The 26,707-nt window shown below is 41.1% G+C and overlaps 1 protein-coding gene across 1 annotated transcript in view; it reads right to left on the bottom strand.

Annotated features, from left to right (window-relative positions):
• Positions 1-25,977, bottom strand: part of LOC129821163 (NEDD8-conjugating enzyme UBE2F) — an 89,978-nt gene extending 64,001 nt beyond the window's left edge. The window contains exons 1-4 of the mRNA XM_055878508.1: positions 25,750-25,977; positions 19,579-19,715; positions 15,541-15,570; positions 13,649-13,714 (exon numbers count right to left, since the gene is read on the bottom strand). Of these exons, the coding sequence (XP_055734483.1) occupies positions 13,649-13,714; positions 15,541-15,570; positions 19,579-19,696 (214 nt within the window). The 5' untranslated portion in view covers positions 19,697-19,715; positions 25,750-25,977. The remainder of the gene's footprint in view (positions 1-13,648; positions 13,715-15,540; positions 15,571-19,578; positions 19,716-25,749) is intronic.
• Positions 25,978-26,707: the final 730 nt, after the last annotated feature.

The following is a 26,707-nucleotide window of genomic DNA, read 5'->3' as shown; positions in this document are numbered from 1 at the left end:
TGCGATTTTGGGACATTTATTTCTAAAACGCTGTGAATTGCTGGGCACGCTTCCAGTTCATGCTGAACGCAGTTGGCATTTCCACATGGCAAGAGGACAGCTTTCCACCAAAAGACGATTAGACCCAAGAAAGGATCCTTTGCCCAAGATACTGATGGAAGAACAGCTCAAGGTAGGACATTTTTATTATGATAAATCGTGTTTCTGTCGAAAAATGTTAGTGGCTTAGGACGCCATGTTTTTTGACGTAGCTTCGCTTAGCGCAAACTGTATTGAAAAGTAAGGATAATTTAAAAAATGTAATTCCGCGATTGTATTAAGAATTAAATTGTCTATCAATCCCTGTCCACCCTATATTTTTTAGTCACGTTTATGAGTATTTATGTATAAGAGTAGATCACTGTCTAATATGGCGCACGGACATTTTCTCACCAGCTGGGCTACATTTCACATTGTCTAACCATGATTTTGGTGGCTAAATATGCACATTTTCGAACAAACTGTATATGCATGTTGTAATGTGATGTTACAGGGGTGTCATCTGAAGAATTCTGAGAAGGTTAGTGAAAAAAATAATATATTTTGGCGATGTTGACGTTATCGCTCTCTTTGGCTAGAATCAATGCTGGGCTGCTATGTGCTATGTGCTATGCTAATATAACGATTTATTGTGTTTCCGCTGTAAGACACTTAGAAAATCTGAAATATTGTCTGTATTCACAGGATCTGTGTCTTTCGATTAGTGTATGCTGTGTATTTTTACGAAATGTTTGATGATTAGTAAGTAGGTAAACACGTTGCTCTATGTAGTTATTCTAGTCCATTTGTGACGGTGGGTGCAATTGTAACCTATGCCATCTACCTGAAATATGCACATTTTTCTAACAAAACCTATCCCATACCATAAATATGTTATCAGACTGTCATCTGGTGAGTTTTTTTCTTGGTTAGGGGCTATAAATATCTTAGTTTAGCCGAATTGGTGATAGCTACTGGTGTTGGTGGACAAATAAAAGATGGTGGATTATGCTAATGTGTTTTTAGGTAATAGATTTACATCTTTACATATTGTGTCTTCCCTGTAAAACATTTTAAAAATCGGACATGTTGGCTGGATTCACAAGATCTGTGTCTTTCATTAGCTGTATTGGACTTTAATGTGTGAAAGTTAAATATTTAAAAAATATATTTTTTGTGAATTTCGCGGCTCTGCCTTTTCAGTGGGGGTGGGGGGAGTGCCGCTAGCGGCACCCTCATCCTAGACAGGTTAAGAAGAAGTATATCTTTAATTCTATGCATAACACTTGTATCTTTCATCAAAGTTTATGATGAGTATTTCTGTAAATTGATGTGGCTCTCAGCAAATTCACCGGATGTTTTGGAGGCAAAACATTACTGAACATAACGCTGAGATTTGTTGTAAACTGAGATTTTTGGATATAAATATGAACTTTATCGAACAAAACATACATATATTGTGTAACATGAAGTCCTATGAGTGCCATCTGATGAAGATCAAAGGTTAGTTAGTGATACTTTTTTTAGTTAGTGATAATTTTCTCTATTTATGCTTTTTGTGACTCCTCTCTTTGGCTGGAAAATGTCTGTACGGTTTTTTGTGACTAGGCGCTGACCTAACATAATCGCATGGTATGCTTTCACCATAAAGCCTTTTTTTTTTTTTTTTAAATCAGACACTGTGGCTGGATTAACAAGACGTTTATCTTTAAAATGGTGTATAATAATTGTATGTTTGAGGAATTTTAATTAAATGAGATCTGTTTGAATTTGGAGCCCTGCAATTTCACTGGCTGTTGGTGAGGTGGGACGCTAGCATCCCGAACGATCCAAGAGAGGTTAACCTGTCTAGGATCAGCGTGGCGCTAGCGGCACACCCCCCCCCCCCCCCACTGAAAAACCAGTGCCGCGAAATTCAAAAAAAATATTTTTTTAAAATATTTAACTTTCACACATTAAAGTCCAATACAGCTAACGAAAGACACAGATCCTGTGAATACAGACAATATTTCAGATTTTCTAAGTGTCTTACAGCGAAAACACAATAAATCGTTATATTAGCTTAGCACATAGCAATTAGCAGCCCAGCATTGATTCTAGCCAAAGTGAGCGATAAAAGTCAACATCGCCAAAAGATATTAATTTTTTCACTAACCTTCTCAGAATTCTTCCGATGACACTCCTGTAACATCACATTACAACATGCATATACAGTTTGATCGAAAATGTTTATATTTAGCCACCAAAATCATGGTTAGACAATGTGAAATGTAGACAAGCTGGTAAAGAAAAAGTCCTTGCGCCACTTAGACAGTGATCTACTCTTATACATAAATACTCATAAACGTGACTAAAAAATATAGGGTGGACAGGGATTGATAGACAATTTAATTCTTAATACAATTGCGTTATTACATTTTTTAATTTATCCTTACTTTTCAATACAGTTTGCGCCAAGCGAAGCTACGTCAAAAAACATGGCGTCCTAAGCCACTAAAATGTTTCGACAGAAACACGATTTATCATAATAAAAATGTCCTACCTTGAGCTGTTCTTCCATCAGTATCTTGGGCAAAGGATCCTTTCTTGGGAGAAATCGTCTTTTGGTGGAAAGCTGTCCTCTTGCCATGTGGAAATGTCAACTGCGTTCGGGATGAACTGAAAAGCGTGCCCAACTTTTCACATCGTTGCAAAAATAAATGTCCCAAAATCGCACTAAACGGATATAAATTGCTATAAAACGCTTTAAATTAACTACCTTATGATGTTTTTAACTCCTATAACGAGTGAAAAGATGACCGGAGAAATATAACAGGCTAAACTAACGCTTGGAACAGGTGCGCGCCGGTGTCCTCTAGGCTCATGACGCAGCTCCCAAAGAATGACTAGCTTCAGGGTTTTTTCATTTGTAGGGCCTGTGAACGCGCAATCGACCCCGTTGGAATCGTCATCACGTAAAGGCATCCAGGGGAAGACGTAAGAAGTGTCCGTATAGTCATAGCAACGACAGTGCCCTTTTAACTGACTTCAGAAGAGTGGCCAACATTTCTCAAATCTGACTCCATGTCAGGGAAATTGCTGTAGAATGGGCTCTGTTCCACTTAGAGACAAAATTTCAACTCCTATAGAAACTATAGACTGTTTTCTATCCAATAATAATAATAATATGCATATTGTACGATCAAGGATTTTGTGGGAAGCCGTTTAAAAAATTAGCCAAATTAGCATAAATAGTCTAAACAGCGCCCCCATCCCCAACAGGTTAAAAGAGGAAGCTAAATATTTTAGGCAGATGTTCTCTTTTACCGTAATCTTCATTCAGTGGGAGAGGATGAGACGTAAGGAATTCTTTCCAAATAATATTTAAAAAAATAAAAAATCTACAGAAAGATCAGTGAGATCTTTTTGATATACTAAAAGCTCCATTGTTAGATTGTTTTAACTACTCCTATAGAAATGGTAGTCTGTCAGGTACTCAGCAGGAAGGTCTGATTTCTCCATTATTAAAACACCCAGATGGCAAATATAAAGACCCGGTCTATCTAAAAAACTGGAGGCCCCTTACACTTCAATGTTGTGATGCAAAAATACTAGCGAAATACATAGCAGAATTAAAAGGGTTTTATCAGGTATTGTTCATCCTGATCAGAAAGGACGATACATTGGAGATAATATATGACAACTACTAGAAATAATAGAACATCATGAAACATCTAAGAAGCCAGGCCTGGTATTTATAGCGGATTTTGAAAAGTCATTTGATATAGAAAGACTGGATTTTTTCAATTTCGGTGATTCTCTTATAAAATGGGTAAAAAATAATGTATAGCAACCCCAGGTATAAAATAGTAAATACCGGCTACTTCTCAGAGAGTTTTGAATTGTCGAGGAGTTATCTATTCGTTATGGCCATCGAAATGCTAGCCATTAAAATCAGATCAAATAACAACATTAGAGGATTAGAAATCCAAGGCTTAAAAACAAAGGTGTCCATGTGTGCAGATGACTCACGTTTTATATTAAGTCCTAGATCAAATCAAAGTTTATTTGTCACGTGTGCCAAATACAACAGGTGTAGTCCTTACAGTGAAATGCTTACTTACAGGGTCTAACCAATAGTGCAAAAAAAGTATTAGGTGATCAATTAGGTAAGTAAAGAAATAAAAACAGTAAAAAGACAGTGAAAAAAAGTAGCGAGGATATATACAGTAGCGAGGCTACATACAGACACCGGTTAGTCAGGCTGATTGAGGTAGTATGTACATGTAGATATGGTTAAAGTGACTATGCATATATGATGAACAGAGTAGCAGTAAAGAGGGGTTGGCGGGTGGTGGGACACAATGCAGATAGCCCGGTTAGCCAATGTGCGGGAGCACTGGTTGGTCGGGCCAATTGAGGAAGTATGTACATATGTACATGAATGTATAGTTAAAGTGACTGTGCATATATGATAAACAGAGAGTAGCAGCAGCGTAAAAGAGGGTTTGGGGGAAACAATGTGGGGGGGCACAATACAATGTCTCATTGAAGATATAGGTAACTTTTCTGTACTCTGAACTACAACCTAATTATGATAAGTATACAATATTACATATTGGATCTTTAAAAAAATAAAGATCCATTGCCTTGATTAACTCCTTAGTCATATCTCAGTTTACTCACTTATGGCGCTGCCTACCCCTGATAATTCGTTTTCAAATCATATGAGAAAAATATTTTGCTTTATCATCTGGGACACTAAACCAGACAAAATACATTTTTGATGTACCGATTCCATGGTACAGGGTGTAAGTTGATATATAAAACAATGCAAGATTCAAGACTTCGTGCTTTTCAGCAAAAAATGATTATATAGAGTTCTTGCCAACAACAAAATGTTGAATATTTGGGGCATAAAATCATTGTCGTGAGGATACAGAATCAATAGACCATTTATTTTGGTATTGCCCTCAGGTAGCCTGTTTCTGGTCTCCAGTTCAGGAATGGCTGAAAATGCATAGCATTGATCTAAAATTTACCCTAGAAATAGTACTGTTAGGAGATCTGGAGAGAACGGGTCAGTCAATTACTAATATTCTTAGTAAAAGTGATTATCTTCAACTCGCAATCTGTGGATTCTATTCGATTAGATTGAAATTGTACCTTAAACATCACAGCATAGTTGAAAGATATATGTTGCATAGAAATCCGAAGATGGTGGCCAGCAAAGAGAAGTGGGAAGGGCTGAGGGTTGGGATGTGGCATTGGAGACAAGTGGGAGTGGAGTTGCTGTACGGGAGATAATGATGGTCAAAGATAAAAGTCAAAAATAAAGTCAAAATAAAACCTAATAAAAAGTATGTTTGAATGACACTGAGGGGCAGTGTTTTTCCAGCTAATGCTGGTTTGCCTGAAGCTGATGCTGTGCAGGTGTTTGTACCCATATCCACTCATTCAAATAAACACATACAAGAACACACACATACGTGTAAGTGCCAGACATGCACAGTCGGCATTGCTGTTATGATTTTAGTTGCCCTTGATGTCTTTGTTGTTGTTTTTGGCATTGTTGTTTGCTGTTTTTTTTCTGTCTTTTTTCCTCTTTAGTTCATTCTCTTGGTTGTTGGTGTAAAAGTAGATAAATTAATAGAAAAAGACTCAAGTAAAATCCCCCAGTAAAACACTACTTGAGTAAAAATCTAAAAGTATTTGGTTTTAAATATACTTAAGTATCAAAAGTAAAAGTATGAATAATTTAAAATTCCTTATATTAGGAAAAGCTGATATAATTTATGAACGAAGCATGTGCTTAGTGAGTCCACAAGATCAAAGGCAAATGACCAGGGATGTTCTCTAGATATGTGCGTGAATTGGACCATTTTCCTGTCAAAATGTAACAAGTACTTTTGGGTATCAGGGAAAATGTATGGAGTAAAAGGTATATCATTTTCTTTAGGAATGTAGTGAAGTAAAAGTTGGACAAAAATATAAATAGTAAAGTACAGATACCACAAAAAACTACTTAAGTAGTACTTTCAAGTATTTTTACTTAAGTAGTTTACACCACTGTCCATAGGTCACCTCCGTAGACTGTCCGAAGCTGGTGCCTTACAACTGTAGACTTATCAACTTAGGATAGTGCCCTAAGCAGCACACCACTAAGTATGACTACCCTAGATATGACAGACAAAATGTTATGATAAAGTAATTTAAACCACAAGCAGGGACGTATAGAGGAAAGTCCAATTAGATGATGACGGTGTGGTAAGTACACTACCGTTCAAAAGTTTGGGATAACTTAGAAATGTCATTGTTTTTTGAAAGAAAAGCAAACCTTTGGTCCATTAAAATAACACCAAATTGATCAGAAATACAGTGTAGACATTGTTAATGTTGTAAATGACTATTGTAGCTGGAAAGGGCTGATTATTAATGGAATATCTACATAGGCGTACAGAGCCCCATTATCAGCAATGTTCCAATGGCACGTTGTGTTAGCTAATCCAAGTTTATCATTTTAAATGAATAATTGATCATTAGAAAAACCTTTTGCAATCATGTTAGCTCAGCTGAAAACTGTTGTCCTGATTAAAGAAGCAATAAAACTGGCCTTCTTTAGACTAGTTGAGTATCTGTAGCATAAGCATCTGTGGGTTCGATTACAGGCTCAAAATGGCCAAAAAAAGCGTCCCACCTCTTCAACAGCCAGTGAAACTGCAGGCTGCCAAATTCAAAACAGAAATCCCATAATTAAAGTTCCTCAAACATACATGTATTTTACACCATTTTAAAGATACACTTGTTGTAAATCCAGCCACAGTGTCCGATTTCAAAAAGGCTTTACGACGAAAGCAAACCAAATGATTATGTTAGGTGAGTGCCTATTCACAAAATAACACAGCCATTTTTCCAGCCAGAGAGGATTCACAAAAAGCAGAAATATAGATACAATTAAAATCACTAACCTTTGATGATCTTCATCAGATGACACTCATTGGACTTCATGTTACACAATAGATGTATGTTTTGTTTGGTAAAATTCATAATTATATAAAAGAAATCTGAGTTTACATTGGCGCGTTTTCAAAACATCCGGTGATTTTGCAGAGAACCACATCAATTTACAGAAATACTCATTATAAATGTTGATGAAAATACAAGTGTTATGCATGGAATTTTAGATGCACTTCTCCTTAAATGCAACCGCTGTGTCAGATTTCGAAAAAGCTTTACGGAAAAAGTAAACCATGCAATAATCTGAGGTCGGCGCTCAGAGCCCTATCAAGACAAAAATATATCCGCCATATTGTGCAGTCAACAGAAATAACATTATAAACATTCACTTACCTTTGATGATCTTCATCAGAATGCACTCCCCCAGGAATCCCAATTCCACAATAAATGTTTGTTTTGTTCGATAATGTCCATCATTTATGTCCAAATTCCTCCTTGTTGTTCTAGCGTTCAGTACACTTTCCAAACTCACGACGCGCGGGGCAAGTCCAGCGGAAAGTACGGACGAAAAGTTTAAAAAGTTATATTGCAGTCTGTAAAAACATGACAAACGAAGTATTGAATACATTTTTAGGATGTATTTAACATAATTCTTCAATAATGTTCCAATCGGAGAATTCCTTTGTCTTCAGAAGTGCGATGGAACAGAGCTCGCTCTCACATGAAAGCGCATGGTCAGCGCATGTTCAGGTCATGGTAGACCTTACTCAATCCCCTCTGTCGGCCCCACTTCACAGTAGAAGCATCAGACAAGCCTCTAAAGACTGTTGACATCTAGTGGAAGCCTTAGGAAGTGCAACATGACCAATATCCTACTGTATCTTCAGTAGGAGCGGAGTTGAAAATCGACCAACCTCAGATTTCCCACTTCCTGGTTGGATTTTTTCTAAGGTTTTTGCCTGCCATATGAGTTATGTTATACTCACAGACATCATTCAAACAGTTTTAGAAACTTCAGAGTGTTTTCCACCCAAACAAAAAATATGCCCATCTTAGCTTCTGGGCCTGAGTAGTAGTCAGTTTACTCTGCGCACGCTTTTCATCCGGACGTGAAAATACTGCCCCCTACCTCAAAGAAGTGAATCTCTTGGGCAGGGGAGAGTATTTTCACAACCGGATGAAAAGCGTGCCCAAAGAAAACTGCCTGTTACTCAGGCCCAGAAGCTAGGATATGCATATAATTGGTAGATTTGAATAGAAAACTCAAAAGTTTCTAAAACTGTTAAAATAGCGTCTGTGAATATAACAGAACTGATATGGCAGGCGAAAACCCGAGGACAAACCATCCAAAATAAAAATTCAGCCTACCACTGTTTCCAATGGCTTTCATGTTTATGAGGCAAAGTCCTCCCAGATTGCAGTTCCTAGGGCTTCCACTAGATGTCAGTCTTTAGAAAGAGTTTCAGGTTGGTTTTTGGAAAAATTAGCTAGAAGTTGTAGTTTTTCTAAGTGGCTCCCATTTTGGCTATATTGTTTCCATGCATGTGGATGGAAGCGCGTTTTGCTATTTATCTCCGGTAATGAACATAAAATTTAAGACAGAATAGTATAGTAGGCCGAGTAGTAGGCCTCCCGGGTGGCGCAGTGGTCTAGGGCACTGCATCGCAGTGCTAGCTGCGCCACCAGAGTCTCTGGGTTCGCGCCCAGGCTGGGCTGGGTTCGCAGCCGGCCGCAACCGGGAGGTCCGTGGGGCGACGCACAATTGGCATAGCGTCGTCCGGGTTAGGGAGGGTTTGGCCGGTAGGGATATCCTTGTCTCAGTATGTAAAAATGTATGCACTCTACTGTAAGTCGCTCTGGATAAGAGCGCCTGCTAAATGACTAAAATGTAAAATGTAAATGTAGTATCATTTATTTACGTATTAGGGTACCTGAGGTTTGATTATAAACGTTGTTTGACTTGTTTGGATAAGTTTATTGGTAACGTTTGGGATTCATTTTGAAGGAAGGAAACCGGTGGATTATTGAATGAAGCGCCCTGGCTAAACTGAGTTATGGATACAAAGAAGAACTTTATCGAACAAAAGGTCCATTTGTCATGTAACTGGGACCTTTTGGAGTGCCAACAGAAGAAGATCTTCAAAGGTAAGGCATTTAATATATCGCTATTTCTGACTTTCGTGTCACACCTGCCTGGTTGAAAAATGTTTTTCATGCTTTTGTATGCGGGGCGCTGTCCTCAGATAATCGCATGGTGTTCTTTCGCCGTAAAGCCTTTTTGAAATCTGACACAGCGGCTGGATTAACAAGAAGTGAAGCTTATTTTGATGTATAATACTTGTATTTTCATGAATGTTAAATATTTATATAATTTGAATTTTTCGCTCTGCAATTTTACCAGATGTTGACCAGGTGGGACGCTACCGTCCCACATGCCCATAAGAAGTTAACTGGTCAGTCAATTCTTGTTCTGAGAAATGAAGGCTATTCCATGTGAGAAATTGCCAAGAAACTTAAGATCTCATACAACGCTGTGTACTACCATCACAGAACAGCGCAAACTGGCTCTAACGAGAATAGAAAGAGTGGGAAGCCCCGGTGTACAACTGAGCAAGAGGACAAGTACATTAGACTGTCTAGTTTAAGAAAGACGCCTCACAGGTCCTCAACTGGCAGCTTCATGAAATAGTGCCCACAAAACACCAATCTCAAAGACAACAGTGAAGAGGCGACTCCGGGATGCTGGCCTTCTAGGCAGAGTTGCAAAAAAAAAAGCCATATCTCAGACTGGCCAATAAAAAGAAAAGAGATTAAGATGGGCAATAGAACACAGACAATGTACAGAGGAACTCTGCCTAGAAGGCCAGCATCCCGGAGTCGCCTCTTCACTGTTGACGTTGAGACTGGTGTCCAAAACTGGTTTTATTGCTTCTTTAAAATCAGCACAAGTTTTAAGCTGTGCTAACAATTTCAAAAGGGTTTTCTAATTATCAATTAGCCTTTAAAAAAAAACAAATATATACATATATATACACACACACACACATACACACAGTGCCGTCAGAAAGCATTCTGACCATTTACTTTTCCACATTATTACGTTACTGCCTTATTCTAAAATAGATTAAATACAAACTCAGCAATATACACACAATACCCCATAATGAAAAGCGAAAACAGATTTTTCAAAATGGATGCAAATGTGGGGATGGTGTATTAATAATAAAAAGAAAAAGTATTCAGACCCTTTGCTATGAGACTCAAATTGAGCTCCGATGCATCCTGTTTCCATTGATCATCCTTGAGAAGTTTACTACTTGACTGGAGTCCACCTGTAGTAAATTCAACTGATTGGAAATGATTTGGAAAGGGACATACACCGGTCCATATAAGGTCCCCCAGCTGACAGTGCATGTCAGAGCAACAACCAAGCCATGAAGTCGAAGGAATTGTTCGTAGAGCTCCGAAACAAGATTGTGTCGAAGTACAGATCTGGGGAAAGGCACCAAAACATTTCTACAGCATTGAAGGTCCCCAAGAGAACAGTGGTCTCCATCATTCTTAAATGGAAGACCTTTGGAACACCAAGATTCTTCCTAGAAAATGTGCAATCGGGGGAGAAGGGCCTTGGTCAGGGAGGTGACCAAGAACCAAATGGTCACTGACAGATTTCCAGAGTTCCTATGTGGAGATAGGAGAACCTTCCAGAAGGACAACCATCTCTGCAGCACTCCACCAATCAGGCCTTTATGGTAGAGTGGCCAGACAAAAGCCACTCCTCATGACAGCCCGCTTGTAGTTTGCCAAAAGGCACCTAAAGACTCTCAGGTGATGAGAAACAAGATTCTCTGGTCTGAGGAAACCAAGATTGAACTCTTTGGCCTGAATGCCAAGCGTCACGTCTGGAAGACACCTGACACCATCCCTATGGTGAAGCATGATGGTGGCAGCATCATGCTGTGGGGATGTTTTTCTGCGGCAGGGACTGGGAGGCAAAGACGAACGGAGCAAAGTACAGAGAGATACTTAATGAAAACCTGCTCCTGAGCGCTCAGGACCTCAGACAGTGGCAAAGTTTCACCTTCCAACAGAACAATGACCCTAAGCACACAGCCAAGACAACACAGGAGTGGCTTCAGGACAAGTCTCTGATTATCCTTGAGTGGCCCAGCCAGAGCCACGGACTTGAACCTGATCGAACATCTCTGAAGAGACCTGAAAATAGCTGTGCAGCAACGCTCCCCATTCAACCTGACAGAGCTTGAGAGGATCTGCAGAGAAGAATGGGAGAAACTCCCCAAATACAGGTGTGCCAAGTTTGTAGTGTCATACACAAGAATACTCGAGGCTGTAATCACTGTCAATGGTGCTTCAACAAAGTACTGCGTAAAGGGTCTGAATACTAATGTAAATGTGATATATCCGTTTTTTATAAATTAGCAAAAATGTCTAAAACCCTGTTTTTGCTTTGTCATTACGGGGTATTGTGTGTAGATTGAGGGATATTATTAAATTGTAGAATAAGGCTGTAACCTAACAAAATATAGAAAAAGTCAAAGGGTCTGAATACTTTCCTTAGGCACTGTCATTCTGAGCCTGAGACTCCCAGACAGTCACTCACCTCTCTACCGGTCATTAGAGGTCAACTCCAGAGCAGGGGAGCCATGCCTTTAGTAAGTTAATACAATAGCAGGCTCAAGAGGAGAGAATACACTTGACTCAGCGTTAAGAGGGCTCAGAGAGCACCCGTGCACAAACAGACGCGCACACGCACACTAAAATGCCTGCTCAACAAATAAAATATGCCTCCTTTCGAGAGTGACTGGCTGACAGCACTGCAGAAAGATAGAGGTGGCTCCTAAACACACCACATCCAAATTCATAACATTACCTCTTCTCTTGGTATTTTAATTCGAGCCGGGAGAACCTGTGGGTTTTGCCAACATCACCTGTGTAGTAGAAACTCTAAGGATAATTTATCTACGGGTCATTACGCAATTAATCACCATTATCATTCCCACAGGCTGTGAATTTAAAAAGAGTCAACTGCTGAGGCTGGGCGGTCCTCTCAATCGTGCTCTGAGGCACTGGCACAGACTGAATGAGGAGCTAGTATTAGAGGGCTTTTCACACTGCATGATCTTAGCCCTGGGCTTAGTGCAGAGAAGATTATTTAGGACCTCCCAATCGGAATCTTTTCAACCAAAAACTTCATAGACCTCGAGGAGTGCGGGCCTGCCAGCAGAGGGTCATTTTGGAGCTTGTCGTACCAAAGTACAGCATGAAGGTAATTGTTAAATCACCCCTCAAACAGGGACTATGGAGGGACCTCAATGTTCCAACCCATGCAAGGTATTGAAGAGCTTGGCTCTAAAATTGTTCAGCTGGTGGATAGCATCTCATTTCATCATCTCCATGCTAGATCAAGCTATCAAACAGAGATAAGCATTACAGGAGCCCTGCTGACACAGAGATATTACAAAATGGTAAAGGCTCTCTTTAAAAACAAAAAAGGTCTGAGAAAAAAAAATGCAGCAGATGTGAGGAAAGTGTTGCAAAACATTACAATTGCACTGCATTACACATGCATGTTGCTGTGCCGACCCTCCTGAGCCTGGACAGGGCACGCTAAACGCATGGGGCAGCTAGCCAAGTCTCCTGGCTCCACAGAGGGAGAATAGCTATCCTACTCACTCCCCAGCTAAATCACACTGCCCTCTGTGACCTCCAAACAGGCTGTCTTTGAATACCCCGGAATAACACTGCTTTAATGGTGACAACCAACAGTGCCGTATCAGAGAATCTGCTGATACTGCACTTTATGAAGGCTAAAGGAAGGAACTGAGCTCATTTAGCAAGAGAAGACATGGAGGTGCACATACCTGGAGAAGGGTGGGTGTGTGCGCGTGATGAAATTCACACAAGCAGGCACACACACACACACACACACACACACACACACACAGAGAGTTAGGAGAACAAAGTCTCCTATGGCATGAATAATTCCAGGCTGCTCCAGTAAGAGTACGACTTCAGACTACAGTATACAGGACAGGTATGCACTAGGCAGCGCTCCAAGACAGGACCTGCCTGGGGAATAATGATGGCTGCCTGCCTGCCATCCTGCTGGAGACAGCCTGCATTTAAATACAGGGAACAATCACTTAGACTAGAACAGGACGCGCTGTCACAGACGTGATCCAGGACTCTCAATTACCTTCCTGAGGAGCAGAACTTTTGCCTGGAGAGCAGTTCTATAGAATACTCAATAATACGTTTGTACTAGTACAGCTTGTCATTGGTGTGAGCTACAACTTTGGATAATGGTGACAATAGTCAGAAAGAACAGATTTCATTTTTATCAGTGTGATACTCAGCTGGCATGGAGTTTATGCCCTTTAACAGCACTGCAGTCTGCAGCAATTAGAGAAATCGCTGATGTAGTCCATCTTAGACTTGAACTCCTGACCTCACTGATCCAGTTTTACTCTCAGAGGAGGTCAACGGTTTGGAGAATACAATTACTTAAGCGCTGCCACTTATTAAGAGCCTACTTCTAAAGGTTGACTGAAGGGATTAGAAACAGCTTCCAGACTGTCATCATACCTTACTATCCTAGTAACTAACCTACTAGATGTAGGTCTATATACACACAGGTTGGCTATTAGTGAGATGGGGGCTGGTGGGGTCTTACCTGGAGAGACAGCCAGCTGAAAGTGATGTAGCTTGTTCTCATCAGGGAAGCTGGCTTTACACGTACCTAAGGTTGGGAGGAGGTGAGAGAGAGGATAAGGGCATATCTCTCAGTTGTTAATAGCTAACATTTACAGTTGAATTGATATTTTCTGGGAAATGTACATAGTTATCTTAATATATTTGAATGTGTGTGTACATTATAAATCTAGGTCTACACTATATCTTTGTAATCTCTATGTTATGCTTATACAGTACCGGTCAAAAGATTTAGAACACCTACTCATGCAAGGGTTTTTCTTCATTTTTACATCGTAGAATAACAGTGAACACATCAAAACTATCAAATAACACATATGGAATAACGTAGTAACCAAAACTATTGAACAAATCAAAGCATATTTTATATTTGAGATTCTTCAAATAGCCACCCTTTGCCTTGATGACAGCGGTGCACACTTGGCACTCTCAACCAGCTTCACCTGGAATGCTTTTCCAACAGTCTTGAAGGAGTTCCCACATATGCTGAGCACTTGTTAGCTACTTTTCCTTCACTCTGCGGTCTGACTCATTCCAAACCATCTCGATTTGGTTGAGGTTGGGGGATTGTGGAGGCCAGGTCATCTGTTGCAGCAATCCATCCCCCTTCTTATTGGTCACATAGCCCTTACACAGCTTGGAGTTGTGTTGGGTCATTGTCCTGTTGAAAACAAATGACAGTGGGACTAAGCCCAAACCAGATGGGATGGCGTGTCGCTGCAGAATGCTGTGGTAGCTATGCTGGATAAGTGTACCTTGAATTCTAAATAAAATCACTGACAGTGTCACCAGCAAAGCATCCCCACATCTTCTCCTCCATGCTTTACAGTGGGAACAACATATGCAGAGATCATCCGTTCACCCACACCGCGTCTCACCAAGACACGGCGCTTGGAACCAAAAAAACTCCAATTTCGACTCCAGGCAAAAGGACACATTTCCGCCAAACTAATGTCCATTATGTTTCTTGGCCCAAACAAGTCTCTTCAAGTGGTTTCTTTGCAGCAATTCGACCATGAAGGCCTGATTCACACAGTCTCCTCTGAACAGTTGATGTTGAGATGTGTGTTACTTGAACTCTGTGAAGCATTTATTTGGGCTGCGCATTCTGAGGCTGGTAACTCTAATGAACGTATCCTCTGCAGCAGAGGTAACTCTGGGTCTTTCATTCCTGTGGCGGTCCTCATGAGAGCCAGTTTCATCATAACGCTTGATGGTTTTTGCGAATGCACTTGAAGAAACTTTCAAAGGTCTTGAAATGTTCTGTATTTACTGACCTTCATGTCTTAAAGTAATGATGGACTGTCGTTTCTCTTTGCTTATTTGAGCTGTTCTTGCCATTATATAGACAGGTCTTTTACCAAATAGGGCTATCTACTTTGTCACAACAAAACTGACTGGCTCAAACGCATTAAAGAAAGAAATTCCACAAATTAACTTTTAATAAGACGCAACTTTAATTGAAATGCATTTCAGCTGACTACCTCATGAAGCTGGTTGAGAGAATGCCAAGAGTGTGCAAAGCTGTCATCATGGCTATTTGAAGAATCTCAAATATATTTTCATTTGTTTAATACTTTTTTGGTTACTACATGATTCCATGGGTTATTTCATAGTTTTGACATCTTCACTATTATTCTACAATGTAGAAAATAGTCAAAATAAAGAAACTGGTCTATGATCATCATCCATTTTCCAGTGGCTCTTAATCTCCCCCTGGTGTTCAGACAGCACTACAGCCGAGCCATCCACCGCTGCCTGCACCTGCTTCTTCAGTTACTAATGAGCCATGGGAACATCAAACACATTCACATGAATCCACAACTTTTTTTATGTTGCACTGCATACACTTACTAGGAAGGTTGGCTTCAAGTTCTGCAACTTCTGCAATATGAGAGAGAGAGAGAGTCGTCAAACTAAAACTAAGAATCCTGATTGTGTGGGTAGCTAGGAGAGCGCAGTCAGTGGTGTGCACCAAATCCTAAGGGAACAACACATCATATCCCACGCTCCCTTCCCTTCTCTCTCAGCCCTGTGTTGTTGGAATGCTACAAACTTACTAGAAAACACCCGTGCAAAAAAGTTACCTTATCATTCATAGGCTGAATGTGTGACTGAAACAAATATTATGAAATGGAAGCTACACAGTAATAATTGACCTTATAAATCAGGTTGTAAATGAATCAAAACAAAGACAATATGATTGATAAACCTGCAGACGGTTCAGCAAATAATTTGTACCACAGTCAGGTTGTCTACAGTTTTAAGTCTTCATGTCACGTGCACAAGTACAGTTTAATGCCTGTCTTGCAAACTCCAAATAAAAAAAAAACAGTAACCAATATAGCACTAAACATTAGGAAAAACAAAACAACAAACAATAAAAATAAGAACACAAGTAAGTAAGTATATACAGGGTCAGTTCCAGTACCATATTTACAATGGGCAGGGACACTGGAGTGATGGAGGGAGATGGAGGGAGATGTACAGTACAGGGGTGAGGTGACTAGGCATCAGTATATACTGTATGATAAACAGAGTAGCAGCAGTGTATATGATTGTATGAAAAGTTGAGTATAAATGTAAACTCTGCAAAAAAAGAAACGTCCTCTCACTGTCAACTGCGTTAATTTTCAGAAAACTTATCTGTATATATTTGTATGAACATAACAAGATACGACAACTGAGACAAACTGAACAAGCCTAGCCCTCCCTTACCCTCCGATCCAACAGGTTCCAGACGTTCAATGGGATTGAGAGCCGGGCTCTTCGCTGGCCATAGCAGATCACTGACAGAATGAGCAGTATGGCTGGTGGCATTGTCATGCTGGAGGGTCATGTCAGGATGAGCCTGTAGGAAGGGTACCACATGAGGGAGGAGGATGTCTTCCCTGTAACGCACAGCGTTGAGATTGCCTGCAATGACAACAAGCTCAGTCCGATGATGCTGCGACACACCGCTCCAGAACATGACGGAGCCTCCACCTCCAAATCGATCCTGCTCCAGAGTACAGGCCTCGGTGTAACGCTCATTCCTTCGATTATAAACGCGAATCCGACCATCACCCCTGGTGAGACAAAACCGCGACTCGTCAGTGAAGAGCACTTTTTGTCAGTCCTGTCTGGTCCAGCGACGGTGGGTTTGTGCCCATAGGCGACGTTGTTGCCGGTGATGTCTGGTGAGGACCTGCCTTACAACAGGCCTACAGCCCTCAGTCCAGCCTCTCTCAGCCTATTGGGGACATTCTGAGCACTGAGGGACGGATTGAGCGTTCCTGGTGTAACTCGGGCAGTTGTTGTTGCCATCCTGTACCTGACCCGCAGGTGTGATGTTCGGATGTACCGATCCTGTGCAGGTGTTGTTACACGTTACATGCGAGGACGATCAGCTGTCTGTCCTGTCTCCCTGTAGCTGTCTTACACGAACCCAAACTGGCTGTGCGCGTTTGCCATCCTGCGCCATTGTCCATGCATTTATTTTGTCCCCCCACACCAAACGCGATCACCACACGCGGGTTAAAATATCAAAACAAACTCTGAACCAATTACATTAATTTGGAGACAGGTCGAAAAGCATTAAACACTTATGGTACTTTAGCTAGTTAGCTTGCACTTGCTAGCTAATTTGTCCTATTTAGCTAGCTTGCTGTTGCTAGCCAGCTATTTTGTCCTGGGATATAAACATTGAGTTGTTATTTTACCTGAAATGGGCAAGGTCCTTTAATTAATCCACACATAAAACGGTCAACCGAACCATTTCTAGTCATCTCTCTTCCTTCCAGCCTTTTTCTTCTCTTGATTTTATATTGCGATTGGCAACTTTCATAAATTAGGTGCATTACCGCCACTGACCTCGTTCGTCTTTCAGTCACCCACGTGGGTATAACCAATGAGGAGATGGCACGTGGGTACCTGCTTCTATAAACCAATGAGGAAATGGGAGAGGCAGGCCTTGCAGTGCGATCTGCGTCAGAAATGATTTCTATTTTAGCCCTTGGCAATGCAGACGCTCGAGCAGTGTGGGTGCAATAATTGAATAACATAGATTTCTACATTTATTTTGCAACGCGAGCGGTGTGGTCAGCCTATTAGGCGTGTCACAGTTCGAACATTGCAATTTATTGCCCTGGCCACATCTGCAGTCCTCATGCCTCCTTGCAGCATGCCTACAGCACGTTCACGCAGATGAGCAGGGACCCTGGGCATCTATCTTTTGGTGTTTTTATGAGTCGGTAGAAAGGCCTCTTCAGTGTCCTACGTTTTCATAACTGTGACCTTAATTGCCTATCGTCTGTACGCTGTTAGTGTCTTAACGACCGCTCCACAGGTGCATGTTCATTAATTGTTTATGGCTCATTGAACAAGCATGGGAAACAGTGTTTAAACACTTTACAATGAAGATCTGAGAAGTTATTTGGATTTTTACGAATTATCTTTGAAAGACAGGGTCCTGAAAAAGGTCCGGGTTTTGTTTGCTGAGTTTGTGTATATTATGTGCGTGTGTGCAAATGATGGAGTGAGTGCTTGTATGTGTGTTGGAGTGTCAGTGTGTGTGTAGGGCCCTGAGAATGTGCATAGAGACAGTGCAAAAAAGTAAATAAATACAAGGGTCAACTCAGATGACTGTACAGTAACTGTAACCTCCCTAGGGAGTCCTGTGGGGAGAGAAGGGGGTTTACTCTTTTGTGTTCCCCTTTCCTTACTATCTCTGTCGGTGCTGAGGTGAGAAGTAACTTATCTTGCTCTAGGTACAGCTTAGGAGCTTTGATACAGTGCTGTGCAAGCAAAATTAAAACAATAAATCATGACAATTGTGAATGGACTGTCTGTACGGCATATGTATTATCAATGGGTACTGGGCTATTTCCACCAATACAATGGACTGGTGCAGTTTCAGCTCCACACCGTTACAGCAAGAAAAGCATGTTCCCTCCCTCAGATCTCAGAGGGAGTATCGGACTGTGTACTTTGTGGCAAACTGCCTTCAGTGGATGTTAGGGTGAATGATTAAAAGAGGATAAACTTGGGACATTATGCCCCAGTGGTAGGACACAAAACAGTAATAGCTACGGACAAGGACAGAGGGAGGTGGATCAAGAGGATGGAGGACACATGTGAATCTGTCAGGGAGTCTAGAGGAGCTGATGATGACGAAGCTACATCCGGACAGTGTTCCTGTTCTGCTAACGTTCAAAGCCCACCCCCTCAATCACTAGACAGATAGGCACTACCAGAGATGTTTGACTCTAGCTAGCTATTCAGGAAGTGGTAAAATGTGACCTGGCACGGTATCGGCTCTGCACTGTGTAGGCTAAGAGCATCCAAACATAACAGACAACTCAAATGACAGACAGAATGTAACTTTGTAACTTTTTCTGCACTTGAGGGGGAATTTGTCTTGACCTGACCAACACAGGAGATTAACAAAAATAATAAAAGCCATTAATGTAACTCAAAGAAAAAAAACAATACTCGGAGGAATCATGGAGAAGAGACTGAGGAAAGAACATCCAAAGTGATTGTTTACAGAAAGACATCCATTCTCCTTTGCATAATATGGGCTTCTGACCTTGAATTTGAATGGATTTTTAAAGAAAGCAGAACTACAGAGCTTGAAACAGAACATGGAGTGTGGAGGAATACAATTAGAGGAGATTGGTCTAGGACAGACGATTAAGGAAATGGGATGGTGAGACTATACAGAAGAAGAGTGAGCAACAGGAATGCAGGGATCAAAATGTAAAGAACTAAAGACAGTATGAAAAGATAGAAAGAGAGAGACAGATTGAAATTCATGAGAAGAGCATTAGGTTCACCTAGATGCTAGTAGTCTGAAAAGACTAACTGGAGGAGATGGATAGATACATTTAGAGAAGGTCATGTGTGTTGTACCTTTGATGAGCAGCCGGTCCCTGATAGAGACCCTGTGAGAGGAGTCGGAGGGGCCCCCAGGGGCCCTGCCAGTCTTCACCCCCTCGTCCCTCTTCAGCTTACTGGCCAACGTCAGCATGGCTACCCTACGCGCTCTCCTGAAAACACACAACAACAGCAGTGGATCAGTGTGTGACATGATGCATAAGAGACAGGGATGTAGTGATATTACAATAAAATATGACCAACTCATAATAGTAGTAGACTATAGACCATGATATAGACACACAACATGAAAGGAGAAATAAAAGAACGAAATAAGCACTCAAAGCCCTGAATACACTTCCCTTTGCTTGATGTTCACATTACATGAAGTGAAGTCTTGCCAGAGCGTGTACAGGTGCTAACTGCTACCCACAAAGCCCTTGGTCCACCAGCATGTGGCTGGATGTGTTAGTTATGGCTTCTTGTCCCTTGAGGTCCCAGTGGAATTGGGACACTCAGCACCCCTGGGACTCAGTCACTGCACTCCCAAAAGCCACTGCAGCAACAAAGTTGCTGAGAACAGCAGTGGCTGCTCAATCACATAACCTGATGACTTATTCATGCAACTGCAACATTCACTGTCGATAGGAACTACATGTGATGTGAAACATGTTTGATAGACAGGCACAGTGGCACACCTAATGGAATTAATCCAAAAATCACTTCTTGGCCACCGGCAGCCAGAACGCAAGTCAGCTTCTTGATGTTAACACTGTCATGCGAAAACACAAAATCAGTGGTATTCAGTTATAACAAGACTTCTTTGCCGAGCTACCTTCCATTGTACTTTCTTCAGTGCAGTTACTTAGCCTACATAAATAGAGTTTTAGACAGTTTAATAGTGATTAGTCATTTAAGTCAGTTAATTCAAGCATTACTCTAAAACATAAAGGCCATGTCTGATAGCTCCTCTGTGTGTTTTAATGGGCTGAATTTCTCAATCACTTCCCTAGGCTACATTCTACCACCACAGGGAAGAGACCAACCAACCAGCACTTGACCTTCAGCCAACAGAAACACTGTTGTCCAAAAGAACAACTTTAGCTAACCGCTTACACCTTGCATTCCCTTTAGGTGTGCAGTTAGATATAGGCTAGGTGTAAGCAATGTCCCAGTGGCTTGGGCAGGAGGCAGGCTAGGGTAAAGGCATAGAGGATAAGTGTCGTTTTCAAACAAAGTCCCAACAGTAACCATTTCCCAAGTCAGTCCTTATGGACCCAGATTAGTCCCAGCCTAATTCATGTTTGTCCCAGACATACCACAAAACGACATAACTGCTGAAAAACATTAAGGGGAGAGGTAGTTTCAACTTCCCAGCTGTTCCCACCTTTGATTATAAGGAGTAGACTAACCCCAGCCAGGCTAATTAAGAGGAATTAATTAAGTTTACAATGATTAGGTGTTCTATTTCCAATTAGACTGACATTGAGAGAGATGGTACACAGGGCTGCAGGCACTCTTTAAGGGGTACTGTTGATTTGGAGCGTATCGCAGTGTTGCAATGTCATTTTGTCACAAAAAAGGGCGGCTTCGTGTACTACTCTCCGACATTCAACGTACAGTACTCCTGCGAATATGAAAATTGCCATGCGCTGTATCATTCCTTCTAGAGGTGATTCATGCGTGATTCTAGGCTACTATGAAATGTAAAAACAGCTGTAGCCCTTTACTTTTTTCCTCTTCTATGTGACAAAAAATTACAACATTCTATTTTTAGCTGATATGGGAGCGAATACATTGAAGCAGCATATCAAATTGGATAATGTTGTAGGTCACACTGGAGTCGTTCCACCTCCAAAAGCACAAGAAAGAGCAGACACCATCTAAGATTGTTCTGAAATTTTTTCTGTAGTTAGAAACATAACATTTGCATTCCTGAAACATTATTTTGTTGAAATATAATTTGATCCAAGAAATTAAACGAAATGATTGCACTGAAATTGTCCATTATAATTTATAGGACTAACATAATCATCAATATATATAGTACCTAACATCCGATTTGGACCACTGGTCTAATTCTTCCCAACAATGAGGATTCTAACAAAATTATCAAAAGCCGCCAATGTACCCCACGCCAATCCCACACCAACAACCACTATACAGTATCAGTTATGTCTCCATGTCATCCTTCGTAATGTAATCCATGTGAAGCTGGTGATGTTTTATTTCCCGTTTTGGAGAAATTAGCCATTGAAGTCGATTGCATTATTTAACGTAAATGTGTTAAATAAAACAGAGTGTGTTCGGCCCGCCTTTTCCTGTCGTCCACGATCAGCTACGTAGTCTTGCTCACATTGAGGGAGAGGTTGTTGTCCTGGCACCATACTGCCAGTTCTCTGACCTCCTCCCTATAGGTCGTCTCATCGTTGTCGGTGATCAGGCCTACCACTGTTGTCGTCAGCAAACTTAATGATGGTGTTGGAGTCGTGTTTAGCCACGCAGTCGTGGGTGAACAGGGAATACAGGCGGGGACTAAGTACACACCCCCAAGGGGCCCCAGTGTTAAGGATCAGCGTGGCAGATGTGTTGTTGCCTACTCTAACCACCTGGGAGCGGCCTGTCAGGAAGTCCAGGATTCAGTTGCAGAGGGAGGTGTTTAGTCCCAGGGTCCTTAGCTTAGTGATGAGCACTATGGTGTTGACCGCTGAGCTGTAGTCAATGAACAGCATTCTCACATAGGTGTTCCTTTTGTCCAGGTGAGAAAGGGCAGTGTGGAGTGCGATTGAGATTGTGTCATCTGTGGATCTGTTGGGGCGGTATGTGAATTGGAGTGGGTCTAAGGTGTCCGGGAGGATGCTGTTGATGCGAGCCATGCCCAGCCTTTCAAAGCACTTCATGGCTACTGATGTGAGTGCCACGGGCGGTAGTCATTTAGGCAGGTTAGCTTCGCTTCCTTGGGAACAGGGACTATGGTGGTCTGCTTGAAACATGTAGGTATTACAGACTCGGTAAAGGGAGAGGTCGAAAAGGTCAGTGAAGACACCTGACAGTTGGTCTACGCATGCTTTGAGTACACGTCCTGGTAATCCGTCTGGCCCAGTGGCTTTGTGAATGTTGACCATTTTAAAGGTTTTGTTCACATCGGCTACCGAGAGTGTTATCACAGTCAACATGAGTAAAATCTATAGTTTTTTTACACAAAGTTGCAAAGAAAATATTGTGATCCATTTAATAAACACAGGAAACCACTTTCACACTGATTTGTGGTAGATGATGCAAGGGACTTCAATGGCTCATTTCTCTAAACGGGAGGGGGGTATAAAAAATATAAATAAATAAATGCTCACCAGGAATACACTTCAAAGGATGAAAAAGCAATACTTCAAGCTGCAGCTCCATACTACTTGTCAGATATAGAGAAATGATACTGTAGTGGTTGTTGGGGTGGGATTGGCATGGCGTGTGAGGGGGACCATGGGTGGCTTTGGACCATTTAATTGGCTACCACATGTTTTACTCAATGGCAGGAATAAGTTTGGTCCATATTGGACGTTGAGTACTATATTTGTAGAATATTATGTGGATCCTATCATTTAAAAGGGCTAAAGGTGTCCACTGCTCCAAAAATCCGACTCCACCCACAAGCGTAGATCAATTGAGTGAAGCTTGTATGGGCCTTTGGACTCTTGACTTTAACAAGCTTGTTTACTGTGTTCTCAGTAGTCAGCTTAGTCTCACAATGAGCAGATGGTTGGCATCATGCAGATTTAAACTCTCAGTCAACACACCTGGATGTACTTATCTAGGGCCATTGATGAGCTGTGTTGCTGAAATCCCCCCAAAATGCTTGGCAGCAGAAGACAAACTGTCGGGGGGGATGCAGCACAACTATACAGCGGCTCAGTCTGACCAGCTTGTAGTTTCTGTATGAGTCATTCGCCCGCTTTGAGATGGGTTATTCTCTTAGTTCAGCTCTGAGTGGCTGTCATATTTGGCTAGTGGCTAGGACTGCTACCCAGAATAATTAAAATAGTTCAGCTTGATTTGAAGCATCACTGACTGACTAGCCTACTCAGTTTCAAACAAAGGGATGTGTCAATCGGCATGCATTCATGCTGCACTAAGAACTGCAGTCAAGCCTGTTCTTGAACAAGTTCAAGGTAGAGTTTATACCAGACTATGAAGTTGTTTCAATCCATAAAATCATCCTTGTTCTGAATGTAAAAGGAACAACAACCACCAGGCCTGGGATGTCTGCACCTGAACCAGAATATCAACCCCAAAATCTTAAAATGAATAGGCCCTGCCGCCCTAGGCTGCCTGTGCCTATGTGGAGTGAGCGCTTGTGTTTAGAGGAGTGACAGAGGCCTAGGTATCAGATATCAGTGTGTCCATGAAATGTGCCTAGTATGACCCCCACCTGCTTCAGCTGTCACTGCCTGCCAGCACTACAGGGCAGGCTCATGTACTGTAGCTTTGTCCCCCGACAAGGGATTCTGTTGTTGGGACATTGGGCATGTAAAAATGGCTTGGAGGAGCCATCTGAGCGGTTGGCTATAGATTCCCTTACCTGCTAGTGACTTAATGCTGATTGACAAAATTTCTGACTCACTACAGGTTGTCCGGCAAGAACAAGGCAGATGTTCTATATCCAGAGTTTTATTCTCACCACCACACAGTTGTACACACATACAACAAAGAAGTAATCTTGTGGTTCTATAAAAGGAAAGAAAAAACAAAACCACATTAACGGAAGCTAATACAACTGGATCTATACATAGCCAACGATCTGTATCGGCCCAATGTCCCAACAGAATCTATCGTTGCGGCACGAAGCTAGCTCACAAAGTGCAGTCTGCACAGGGCCTACATTTAGGCCTAACTTAAAAGCCACTTGTCCTAGCTATGTTTACAGACAGACAATGTAAGTAATTCCACAGCATGTTCACAATAGATTGGTTGTTAATTTCCCATAGCACAGCTACCAGTTTCTTTGCATTGTACTTACTTTCCGGTTGGTCCTTTTGCAGGTAGGAATGTGAGACAATATATCGACAGGAAAGTAGAATTAAATAAACATTTCAAAGCACTGGCAGTGCTTTCAGATTTCTATCACCTGAAGCATGGGCAAAATAAGAAAATAAACACTCGCCACACAAGGATACTTGCCAAGCTCGTGAACACCTTTAAATGGTTCTGCACATGCTTCAGGTGATAGAAATCTGAAAGTACTACCAGCGCCTTGAAAAGTTGATTAAATTATACTTTCCTGTGGAAACCACACAGACAACAGGTAAGTTAAAATATCACTGTATTCAACATTCTGGTGTGAGGAAACTTTTGCCTGTTCTTAGTACTCATTTATGTCAGAAGTTGAATCCAATAAAATTCAACTTTGGGTGTCCAGGGTACTAGTTTCTCAGCTAAATGAAAGCAGGGCAGAGCTGCACTGAACCAACACAGGCAGTCAACAAGCTAAGACTCCCCATATAGTTATGTAATGCAAGGAATGTGATGCTTTTAACAAATAAACAATAAGTGAAACTCAGGACGTAGTTAGGGTGTGGCAAGCAAGGAATGGGAGACTTGCACAGATAGCTAAAGTATTGCTAGTTACACAGCAAGAAAACACTGATAAATAACGTTAGCTAAGATTAGTTGTGATATCTGTGTAGTAAACATATTTAGCTAACGTTAACTAGCTAACTTTACACAATGTTTCCTGTGTAGTAGCTAACGTTAGCTACTGTAGTGCTAAAAAAGCAATGACATAGCTAGTTAACATAAAACTAACTAGGTAGCTAGACAAGTGAATATTTAGGAAGCTACTTATTTAATCACTCCAGCAATCTAACGTTAGTTAGATATGGGTTTAGTTTAGCTAGCTAACTTTAGTAAACTACATAACATAGCAGAGTAGTTAAGATGTCAACGCTAGCCGCTAGAAACCTAGATAGGTAGCAAGAAACGTAGTTACCAACTGGCTAGCCAACGTTAGCTATCGAAATATGCACTAACTTTCAGTGTTACAATGTTAGACTGGGATGACAACTGGAGCAATTCATAAAAACACACCTAAGGGTGATAGCTATGTTTCTACCAGAGATATCTAGCTATATAGCTATTGTTTTATCGAATGAAATGTCACTTGGCTTGCAAGCAAGCTAGGCGAACATGCTAGCTAATGTCTGCCCCGTTGTTTACCTGCTGTCTCAGAGAAACGCTCCCTCTACACCATAATCAACGACACTCGGAATCAAGCCTCTTGCTGCACCTGCAGCGACAGATTAAAACTGAATTTCCGTCGCCAAACAACCTCTCAAATATATAATGAGAAATGTTAATACTGAAATGTTAAAAAGCTGACAATCAGCTGTAACAACTCCACTGCCGGTGTCATTAACGGAAGTGCAGGGATTGTTCCGTTAGTTATTGTTGTCCGGCCAAATATCAAATAAAACATTTGTTCCGCTAGGCAAAGAAAAATAAATAGGCAACACAGTTGGGCAAAATATGTAACACATCATTATTATGTTATGTAGACAACACAATATTTTATTGTTTTTTAAATGGTAAGGTGATTATTTGTTGGAAAAATATGCCAGCATGTTCGTCATGGATTTATCTCACAATATGTTGTGTCATTTTCAGCACAGGATACATTTCAGTAGTTGTCTCTTTTACAGTTCCAGCTTGCAGTCCCAATCGACAACTGAATGCATAAAACAGAACCGGAAAAGTAATTCACATAAAAGACATGAAATCGCCCTAAGAATTGTTTTGTAAATTATGTTTTTTAGTTACATACCATGTTAAGATTCAGATCAACTTTATTATCCCACCAGGGTTAATTCATTTGGTCATGTGCTTAAAGAGACGGTACATAAAACATGAAAACACAGAAACGACACAATATAATTCATTCAAAGTGCTTTAGCTAAACATTTAAAGTGAAATTGTACTGTATACTCAAGGGACCAATAGACTATCTATTATACAGCCTAATGGCAGTTGGAATAAAATAGTCCCCATATCTATCCGTTTTAATTTACGTTGAAGAAGTCTCTTTCCCCTTGTCTGGCTGCTGTTGTGACTGAATTTTGAATAAAGATGATGAGTACTGTCCTGTAAAATGCTTCAAGTTTTAGGAGGATGAGTTTTG

This window comes from Salvelinus fontinalis, chromosome 23, assembly GCF_029448725.1.
Source record: "Salvelinus fontinalis isolate EN_2023a chromosome 23, ASM2944872v1, whole genome shotgun sequence".
Classification (NCBI taxonomy): Eukaryota; Metazoa; Chordata; class Actinopteri; order Salmoniformes; family Salmonidae; genus Salvelinus; species Salvelinus fontinalis.
Note: the sequence above shows the minus strand (reverse complement) of the source record. Positions and strands in the feature narration are given on the sequence as shown.